This window comes from Anarrhichthys ocellatus, unplaced genomic scaffold, assembly GCF_004355925.1.
Source record: "Anarrhichthys ocellatus isolate YVR2014 unplaced genomic scaffold, GSC_Weel_1.0 scaffold146, whole genome shotgun sequence".
Classification (NCBI taxonomy): domain Eukaryota; kingdom Metazoa; phylum Chordata; class Actinopteri; order Perciformes; family Anarhichadidae; genus Anarrhichthys; species Anarrhichthys ocellatus.
In genome coordinates, this window is record NW_022280176.1 from 451,014 (window position 1) to 461,952 (window position 10,939).

General features: G+C 42.6%; 1 protein-coding gene across 1 annotated transcript in view; it reads left to right on the forward strand.

Annotated features, from left to right (window-relative positions):
• Positions 1-10,881, forward strand: part of abca3b (ATP-binding cassette, sub-family A (ABC1), member 3b) — a 22,106-nt gene extending 11,225 nt beyond the window's left edge. The window contains exons 5-19 of the mRNA XM_031877743.1: positions 82-223; positions 1,390-1,588; positions 1,681-1,987; positions 2,085-2,358; positions 2,794-2,998; positions 3,143-3,362; positions 3,755-3,913; positions 4,545-4,717; positions 5,217-5,351; positions 5,493-5,687; positions 5,787-5,974; positions 6,115-6,285; positions 6,829-7,025; positions 7,211-7,284; positions 7,654-10,881. Coding sequence (XP_031733603.1) covers positions 82-223; positions 1,390-1,588; positions 1,681-1,987; positions 2,085-2,358; positions 2,794-2,998; positions 3,143-3,362; positions 3,755-3,913; positions 4,545-4,717; positions 5,217-5,351; positions 5,493-5,687; positions 5,787-5,974; positions 6,115-6,285; positions 6,829-7,025; positions 7,211-7,284; positions 7,654-7,785 — 2,771 coding nt within the window. The 3' untranslated portion in view covers positions 7,786-10,881. The remainder of the gene's footprint in view (positions 1-81; positions 224-1,389; positions 1,589-1,680; positions 1,988-2,084; positions 2,359-2,793; positions 2,999-3,142; positions 3,363-3,754; positions 3,914-4,544; positions 4,718-5,216; positions 5,352-5,492; positions 5,688-5,786; positions 5,975-6,114; positions 6,286-6,828; positions 7,026-7,210; positions 7,285-7,653) is intronic.
• Positions 10,882-10,939: the final 58 nt, after the last annotated feature.

Genomic DNA, 10,939 nt, shown 5'->3' on the forward strand with positions numbered 1-10,939 from the left:
AATGTGTGTGTGTGTATATATATATATATATATATATATATATATATACACACACACACATTTGTGCCACTGCAAGTGTAGTGTGTAATGTGTGTGTGTGTGTCCACTTTGTGTTTGCTCTCAGGTTTGAGCTGCTGTTTGCTGAGCTGGAGATGAACAGAGAGGAGCTGGGCATCGCCAGCTACGGAGCTTCTGTGACCACTATGGAAGAGGTTTTCCTCAGGTGGGAGAAATATGACATGGGCGAATGTGAATGTGTCTTCTAATTCTATAGCACTCAAGGACTAACTCTCCTTATGCTGGGTACATTTTCAGTAAAGCAGCGATGCACAAGAGGAGGTATTGTAATTCAACAGAAAGTGGGTTCCATATACTACCTATATTTAAAAATGCCTGTTATAGTCGCTCTGCAGTCATAAGTCTATTTTGGAATTCATGGAGCTACAGCATTGAGCAAACCAGGGATATGGCTGATGTGTTCGCTTTCTCTTCTTTGCTCACACATCTCAGTCCCAGCTGCTTACTGAGCAATTATTTCTGCTTCCCCGTAGACTTGACATGTGTATCTGTGGCAACGAGCGGGAGAGCGCTTTCTCTGCAGACCGCTAACAATGCATGCTACTGTATTTCAACTATAGCATGCACACGGTGTATGTCATTGTAATTGTCTCACAGGCCTCATTATTTTCAAGTCACACTGATTGTCCATCAGTGTGTTCTGGCCTTAAACCCGACACACACCAAACATCAAACATGACACCAACATGACAAGAAAAGCTGCTGTTTGAACATTTGGTCATTTAGACTATTTTTGCAGCCAAGTAAAATTCCTTGCCAGTTAGAGAGTAACACTGCTATCATTAAGGTTTCTTTAAAATAATGAATCTCAAATTAAATACTGTATCATGATCTTTTATAATCTAAAACATCTGATGACCAAACATGTCAAGTTAGATTATGTTTTATCATTGTGACATACAAATACTACTACAAAAATCGTATTTTTTTTTTTTTTTAGTTTGTTCATAATTTTGCTCTTCCATTCTACAGGAAAGAGGTATAGAAAGGAAGGACCAATGGACTTGTAGGAAGATATATCTGGGCTCAGAAAGGCGCACAATATCTGGCGAGATGAGGGTGTAAGAAATGGCTTTATTTGCAAGCAGCACTGCAATTCTTCCCCTTAGTGAGCTGCTTAAAGAAAAGAGAAATAGATAGAGTGGATGGATTCAAGGACACAAAAGAGCTGCTGTCGATCTAGTTGTTGTTTTAATACATTTATAAGCATTTGACAAAAGTGAAGACTTCATATTTAAGGCACTGTTTGTTCCTCTTTTTCCTATTTTCAGTAAGTTGATAGATAAGCACATATTGATTTGTGTGTTCCAGGGTGGGAAAGCTGGTGGATTCTAGTTTGGACATCCAGGCAATCCAGCTGCCAGCCCTGCAGTACCAACATGAGAGACGCTCCCATGACTGGACCACAGATGACGCCAGCAGCATCAGCGGCATGACCGATGTCACCGACTTCACAGACAGCGGCACGCTCATTTCAGAGGACTGCTCCAGCATCAAGCTGAACACCGGGGTGAGACAAGGGGAAGCAAACTAATGCTTTTCATGTTTTCATTCATCATTCATTTTGCTCACATTTCAGTTGCTCTTCTCCTCTCCCATCAGGCCAGACTACACCTGCAACAGTTCTATGCCATGTTCCTGAAGAGGGCGCTGTACAGCTGGAGGAACTGGAAGGTGATGGTGGCTCAGTTCCTCGTCCCTTTGGTCTTCACCGTTTTGGCCTTAGTTGTGGCACGCTCCTTTCCCAATCATGACGACGCTCCTCAACTGAGGCTGGCACTCAGACGCTATGGTTCCACCAGGGTGCCCGTGGCTCTGCAGCCTGGGGTGGGTCCGCTGGCTGCTGCCCTGGCAAACACGTATAGTTCCCAGCTCTCTGCCCAGCTTGGCCAGCTCATCAACATCACGGGTAAGCATCGCGATAGAGAGACAGGGGGGGGCTTGGCTTTACTGGTTAGCTGAGTATTTACTGACCACATGCCCTTTTTTTCCCCGCTCCCCGTCAGATTTCACTGATTACATCCTGACCCAGGCCGAGGAGGAAGGCGGCAGCTTTAACGAGCGCTGTGTGGTGGGTGCTGCTTTCCGTGGCAGCAGCCATCGATATGCAGAAGCAACAGCCTACTTCAACAACGAGGGCTACCACACACCCGCCACCGCCCTCATGATGGTGGACAATGCTCTGTTCAAACTGCTAGCAGGGCTGAATGCTTCCATCCAGACGGGGAATTACCCAATGCCACGCAACCTGTCTGAGAATGCCCAGAGCCAGCTCAGAGAGTGAGTGAAGGGAAAGGGAGACAAGTTCTATTATGATTTTTTTTAATTTTTTTTTTTTTTTGGCCAGTTTTCCAGCATTCATGCTGCATGACAAGAAAAGTACCCCTACGTGAATGTCAGTCAATTCTGTTGCACTTAACTGGTATATATTTCTCACCACTTATCTGAGGTTGAATGAATTGAAAATCTCTCAGGGGAAAAAAAAATAACTCAAAAGGGATTTTGATATAGATTCAAACCCCAGGCCTTTTTGTGTAGCAATCATATTGACAAGAAAGAGAAATTAGTATTGATTTTAAATTATACATCAACAGGAATGTTCTTTTTCGCTATTTCTTTGCCTCTCCTTTGCACCATTTCTCTTCAATTTCTTCCTGTCATGAAACCCCTTTTCACCTCCTCCTCTCATTTCTCTCTCTTTTCCTCCATCTGCAGGGGAAAGACGGGTTTCATCATCGCTATAAACCTGATGTATGGTATGGCCTCCCTGTCCAGCACATTTGCCCTTCTGCTCGTAACCGAGTCCTCTATCAAGTCCAAGCATGTGCAGAAGGTCAGCGGTGTCTACCTGTCAAACTTCTGGTTCTCTGCGCTGCTGTGGGACCTGATCAACTTCCTGCTGCCCTGTCTCCTCATGCTGGTCAGTGTGACATCCGATTACTTGTTGTAATAAAGGTAGAGACACTGACAAGCTAGTGTAAACAGTTGTCTGGTCGGAGAGTACAGCATGCATAAAATGGATGTATTGTACAGTCTCTTGACTTTACTTGTTTCCTGCTCTCAGGTGGTGTTTCAGGCATTCGGAGTCAAGGCTTTTATAGACAACAACCACCTGGTAGATGTGTTGCTATTACTGCTGCTGTATGGCTGGGCTGTTGTGCCTCTTATGTACCTGCTCAGCTTCCTCTTCTCCACTGCCGCTTCTGCCTACACACGCCTTACCATCTTCAACGTGATCTCTGGCACGGCCACCTTTCTGGCTGTCACCATCATGGCCATCCCAGGTGAGGGGGAGACATAGGCTTCTTGTTTTATGCTCCGGCCAACATGTTATGTGCTAGAGTTAAGGATTTGAAACGTGTTTTGGGCTGAATACATCTTGAGTGTGTGGATGGCGCAAAGGGGAAAAAAGCACTTGCCCACTTGTGTCCCTCATTGAATACAAATCTGTAGTATTTGTGGTGGGAAGCCAATGAGGGATCATGTTCTAGCAACTCCTACTGGTTGATTGAGATGCCTGGGTGGAGAGGAGTGGGCTTTTGAAATACTAGTGAGGAGGCTATTGGCTGTCCAAAGACTCCGCAGGTCAACGTGGGACTACAAGAGGACAATGGGAGGGAAATGTACACAATAAAGAAAGAAATGTTTCGTTGTCATTCTTGTTTCTCGTCTCCAGAGTTGCACCTGCAGGACATGTCGCACTTACTGGATAAGATATTCCTGATCTTTCCAAACTATTGCCTGGGCATGTCCTTCAGCCAGTTCTACAAGAACTACGAATTCATCTCGTTTTGCACCCCCAGTAGATTCAGCAAAGAGATGTGCGAATTTTTAAGTAAGTACAACCTAAATGCAGCCTTAGAGAATGAAGAGGTCTTTGTTTTTTTTACCAATAGGTGGTACAGTGTGTGTTTTTACTTGTAAAGGTATGCAGTCTACTACCTGATTTTACCATTTAATATGTGATGTATGTTATTGGAGATATAATTATGATGAGTCGTAATGTGGGTGTCAGTATTGCACACATATAGGTTTACCTTTGTAGTCGACAATGATTATAAAAATAATGATGTATCCTATATATAGAATTTCTTTCAACAAAGAACACCGAGCTCAAGCAGAAATGGAACGGATTGACTTAAAAGTTTATTTTCACTTCACACATTCAAAAGTTTGATTGTTCGCTACAAGTTGAGTGTAGTTTGCAGTAAACAAGGTCCTCTTGTGATGAGGACAGCTCAACAGATACTTCCTGAAATGGAAAGTAAAGAGAAAAAAAGAAGGGGCACAAATGCACCAGACTCCATTTAACTAAAGACTTTTTTTAGGCTGCAAATTTTGTATTTTGTAGTTTTGTTTAAATCACCAAATTCAACATATATGAAATATTCAGATAAACCCCGATAGATGCTGCTGTTGTATGCTCTTAATTTACTTGACATAACTCTGTATTCTTCTGCTTCTAGACATCACGTACCAGAGTAACTACTTCTCGATGTCGGCGCCTGGTGTGGGACGCTACGTTGTGGCCTTCTCACTGCAGGGCGTAGTCTACATTATTCTGCTGTTTGTCATCGAGCTGCAGTGTGTCCGCACTCTCCGGCAACTCCTCGCCTCCCTGTGCAGAAGACGCAAACAGGTAGATGGATTGTGTGGAGCGGCGTCGGTGTTTTTGTTTTTGGTTTGGTAGAGTGGAAACTTTCCAGTTTCATCCGAAATTTCCCAGCAACCACAGCTTGCGCTGCGCAGCAAGGTCTACAATTTTCAAAGTGTGGTTAGATGTATTCAAATTGGAGCCTGAAAAAGAGAAGTCAATGAAGACGAATAATAATAGTTAGTTGCAGGTCTAAATGCCTTTTAATAAAGAGAGTTAGAGTCAAAGGTTGTAGTTACAGTTTCTGCAGGCTCTTTCTGTCATGACCTTAAACTATGTTTGACTAATCGTGTACCTATTACAGGCTACTCCTTTAGGCTACTATGAAATAGTACTATATGTATTATAGTAATATAATACTATTACACATTTATATGTATTATAGTAAGACATGTATGTCTTCAGGCAGAAATAGTATAAACAACATCCCCCGGAGTCCCTTTTTATTGTGATGTGGTGTTTGATATTTTTATGTGTGTGTTAGTTACCTCTAATAGAGGATGCAGCACTGCTTCCGGAGGACAGGGATGTGGCTGAAGAGAGGAAGAGGGTCCTGGAGTGCCAGCCAATAGTAGAGTCTATGGTGGGAAGCCCTCTCATACTGCAGGAGCTCAGCAAGGTACGAAGCACAGGAAAGACTTGTCCTCGTCTCAATGAGACGGACTGCCTCAGTGTTGAAAGACGTGTGTGGCTCCAGAGCCGTTTGTCTCAGTGAGATATGACATGGTGGTACAGACCCGCTGTTATCTCTCCTTCTCAGGTGTACAGCAGCGGGGAGAGTCTTCTGGCTGTGGACAGGCTGTCTCTCGCTGTAGGGAAAGGAGAGTGCTTCGGCCTCCTGGGCTTCAATGGAGCAGGCAAGACCACAACCTTTAAGATGCTGACATGCGATGAGAGCGTTACCTCCGGGGACGCCTACATTGATGGATACAGCATCTTGAGGGACATTAAAAAGGTAAGAGCAGAGGGGGATGGAAGGAAAGGACATTTTTATAAAAAAAAACAAAAAACAAAAGGCCAGATTTGAAAGAAAACATTCATCTCTGGACTGCAGGTGCAGCAGCGCATTGGTTACTGCCCACAGTTTGACGCCGTGTTGGACCACATGACGGGAAGAGAAACTCTGAGTATGTATGCCAGACTCAGAGGAATACCAGAGAAGTATGTGTCTGGCTGTGTGGAGAATGTCCTGAGGTCGCTGCTGCTGGAGCCTCATGCTGATAAACTGGTCCGCAGCTACAGGTAGGTAGACTGCTCTGAGCCTTCCCTTTTTTTTCCTGTTTTGGGCCACGGGATTTACATCTTCGCCTGAATATTGCTCCATTTTTTTTTTTTTTTAGAGCAAGTGCATGTAAATAATATGTCCTCATCAATATATGCAGCGGCGGTAACAAGCGGAAGCTGAGTGCAGGCATGGCTCTGATTGGTGGGCCTCCGGTCATCTTCCTGGATGAGCCTTCGACCGGGATGGACCCAGTGGCCAGGAGACTGCTGTGGGACGCTGTTACACGCACACGGGAGTCTGGAAAGGCCATAATCATCACTTCTCATAGGTGAGCTTTATAGTTTGTATTGGATATCAGCAGTGGTACATTTACTCAAGTACTGTACATTTTTGAGGTAGTGGTCCTTAGACAATAATGATAATCCAGTTATATAATATATGATAATATGACGCTCTTACTGGCAAGTTTCCTTTGATACTTTAAGTATGTTTTGCAACCAAAACTTCTGTCATAATTAGAATATTATACTTATATTTGTAATTGGAGCTGGAGCCCGAGCAGTCACTAAATGAAATGCACTGACAAAAAAAAGAAAATGCAGATTTGGCGACTTTCTCGCTAGATTTAGTGACTTTTGGAGCTAGTGCTGCTCGCTGCTTTCATTGGAAAAGAGCTGGCAACACTGGGCCGGATTTTTCGGTTCGATTTCACAAGATTACCGATTTGGTGCTACCAATGTTACTTACTCTAAGTAAAAGATCTGAATACATCTTAAAATCAATTTTGTTCTACATCTTGATGCATGAAAGGGAGACGACGTGTGGGTGTTTACAACTTGTACCGTGTCTCCCTGATATGTTCCCGCACCAGTATGGAGGAGTGTGAGGCCCTGTGTACCCGGCTGGCAGTGATGGTCAACGGTCAGTTCAAGTGCCTCGGGAGTCCCCAACACCTGAAGAGCAAGTTTGGCAGTGGCTACACCCTGCTGGCGAAAGTACATATAGAGGCTGAGCTGGAGGATAGTGACCTGCAGCTTTTTAAAGACTTCATCGAAAGTACCTTCCCAGGTCAGAGGCATACAGTTAACATTTACAATTACTTTTTTTTATTTAAGTGTTTACAGTAACTATACAAAAATAACCAAGAACATAACTGTAATTATGTTCTTAACCACAGAACAAAGTGTATTATTGTAGTTGCATTACCGGTTATCAGTCTACATTTGAACGCTTTTAATTTTCTCCCACCACAGGAAGTCAACTAAAGGATGAGCACCAGGGAATGGTGCACTATCATTTGACTGACAAAACACTTACCTGGGCCCAGGTAATGCAGTAGTATCTCTGCACTTGTGCTGTGTTAGGGCTCCCTCTAGAGCACAGAATGGTACACAGTAATGCTTAAACATGCTTAGCTGTGTGCACAGTGATGGTTATAGTTGCATGGTCATGGTATACACTTTAAACAACACTGAAAAGCGTGCTTTGAAAAAAGAATAGAGAATGTAAAAAATATGTAAGTAGCTGTGTGCACACAGCAGAAATAACTTGTGTTTATTTCTATTTTCAATGTTCTAAAGTTGCAGACTGTAGCATTAAATTGTGATGTTGCCACAACGTCTTATATAAAACCGGAGATGCATTTGTATCACACTATTCTATGTTTTCTGCCTTCCTATTCTCCACTACCTTCCAGGTGTTTGGCACTTTGGAGGCAGCCAAAGAGAAATACCAGATTGAGGACTATTGCGTGAGCCAGATATCACTGGAGCAGGTGTTCCTCAGCTTTGCTCAGTTCCAGCACTGCACTGAGAGTGGTCGGAAGTAAGTGGAGCGAGGAGTCTGTCCATGCATTGTTCATTTTCTACAGTGCTTTGTGTGTGTGTGTGTGGAGGACCTGTGTACACGGACCTGTTACACAGCAGGTGTGTACACAGGCCGGGGCGGGTTTTATCTCCAGCTCCATTTTGACATTGACCACCAGAACACACACACTCACACTGGGCCAGTTGCATCAACTTCAGCATTTCTACTACTATATCACGTCGGTGTGTCTTTGTTGGGTCATTCATGATGTTGCTGTTGTTGCTGTGTGACGAAGGAAGTAGGATAATTGGGATTATGACGCGTGTGGGATCAGGATTATTCCAATTAATGAACTCTTGAGTACTGCACCTTTCCAGTGACGTTCAAGAAAAGGACACCACTCATCAGATACTACAACTACTCTGAAATGTGTGTGACTGGGTTTATTTCTGCGCACTTGTGTGCACAGCTTGTCTTTGTTATTTATGATTTTATTTTATTGATTGTTTCCAAGAATTTGTGCTTTTTTCTGTGATAATCACAAGAGAATGAACCACTCCAATCATTGCACACCTTTGCGCCTTATCTAACTAACGAGGGTTCTTGTTTCTTTATATTGCCCTATACAAAAACGCCTGGTAATCATTATGAGCCTCTTAATGTTGTTGTTGTCAGATGTAAATAATGTGACGTGTTCATGGTACTAAGAAAACACGCAGAGCATTTACTCATTTAAAGACTGTTTTGGGCATGTTAATGAATGCTAATGTATACCATATGATTTACAGAGTGCATGATACTGGAGGAGCAGAGAGCTGAAAACAATAACTAGAAGACCATTAATCCTCAGAGTACATTTAGTCCGGTCTTAGTACATTTAATACGCCTCCATTGTCCAGGTCTTGTGAACCAAAGTTTCGGTTTTCCTGCCAAACAAGTTACAGCGACAGCGTGTTACCATGTGGATATCCAGCCATCACAGTTTACATAGAAACAAAATATAACAATTATGTGACACAGATGTTCACACGGGAGGTCGTAACTTGAAATGGTCGTATCTTATCAGACCGCATGTGATTGATCTGGGCCTAAAAATCGCAAAACTGCAATAAGCTTTGAGGTGTTTTTGTACATTTCTTTTCATTTTTCTTGCTATGCATTTCACACTGTGTGTGTGTGTGTGTGTGTGTGTGTGTGTGTGTGTGTGTGTGTGTGTGTGTGTGTGTGGTGCAGAGAGTATGGAAACACATGATTCCTAATTTCATCCAGACTGTAGTAAAACAGTGCTATAATAGTCCTTAAATATTATAACTAAGAAATTGTTATTGCGCAGTGGACAAACTACTGCTGTGTCATCTTTTAATGTAGAGCTGCTCCTTCAGGGAACTCCAGGAAATGCAATACAAAAACAAAACAGCTGTATATAGATAGTAAAAACTTGAAATAGATGCCTTGTTCTGAGGAAGAACGATCAGCTCAATGTTTGTTCCTCTTTCATGTGGATGCGCCGCTATGAAGCTCATTTCAGAGCGTGCCCAATTTATCACAGTCTCAAAGCCTTGATTGTACTTAAAAGACGTTGTTGGAGCATTTATGTATTCTGTAGGAATATTTAGAAAAACATTTGAAGTTTCAAAAAGAACCAAATGAGAAATGGATTCTCAGTTGCCTGCTTTTCATCCATGTTGGAGATCAAAAATGATATTCTCTGATGAATCGGTGATCACATTAACTTGAGGGTACAAATGACATTCCTACTCTTGGAAAATCCCTCTGACTTCACAGACGTGATATGAATGTATTTACTGTCTTACATGAAAGCAAAAAGCGCTCACAGTAATCAACTCTTTTAACAGCTTTGTATGATTTACAGCGCTTTCTTCATGTCACCAGGTGTGTGTGTGTGTGTGTGCGAAGTAAAGTAGAAACTGACATTCCAGAAAGGCACAGATATGTGGCTTATTGGTCTTTTTAAAGGATTTAACCTCCTAATTTAGACTTTTGTTACATTTGTTCATGTTTTTGCACAATTTGTTTTCTCATTACATGTATGACTTGAATCAATTGCAATGTTATATACGTAAAAATGTAAAGGTTTGCTCTGCTGATATTGAAGGTTTGAGTTATATTGAAATGCAGTGTATCGTGTTTAACAAAGGGAATTTACATCATTGTAACTGTGTACTGTACATGTACCATGAAACTGACCAACTGTATATGTGTCGCTATTCTTTTTAAATTAAATAATGCTCTATGCAAATGGTAGCAAATACCAGTTCCTGGTTGTGGTGGAAAAAAACGATTTAATAGTACCGAGTGAGTCCTATGATACTAAAGAAGGGAAGAGAAGGTTCAGTCGTCATACAGAGTGCACTGCAGTCTGAAGGAGGACGAACCCAGGGTGCAGGTTGTGCACGACTTACAAAGGACCTGAGCACAGGGTGGGGGTAGGATGAGTCGTCACTAAGACATCTGGACTACAGTCGACCATTCTGTGGTACTGAATGGTCGACTGTCTGCATTAAAAAAATGAATACCTTTTACCCTTCAAAGGCATCACTTTTGGCCTTTGAGAGGCTACCTTAATTGAAAAGAAATACAAAAATCTAAGACGGAGTACTACGATGCATTTATAGAGTTAATCTTTTATATTACAAGTGAATGGGTATAAGTATGCTGCACAGTACCTCCCTGGGTCTGGAGAGTGACGCACACCTTTACATTTACAACAATGCCGGTCGGAGTGATAAGCATAGTCTGTGGTCTCCACTGCTGTTGTACAGTCTGATGGGTATTGAGATGCAGAGCCATCCATTGCCATCGACATGTTGGGTCAGGGAGAGCTGGGGGTTTGGGGGCTGTCTTTTTGAAGAGACCCTGAACAGAAAACAATCTCTCTCGTCGGTGTGTTTCTGGCCTGGTTTTACAGGATCCTGTCCCCACTTCTGTAGGCCTCCTCTTTAGCCCGACGAAGCTGCCTGAGTCTTGCAGTAAACCAGGGTTTATTGTTGTTACGATGCAGGGGGACTTGACCCCTGACTTCTGTCAGGAATTTTTAACCTACTATACAGGTCTTCACATACATTTTACCCTACTATTAAATGTACCTGTAATCTGAGATGTTGTGATGGTGACATTCTGTTCTTTGAAAAAGGTCAACCTGCAAAGAGGTACTG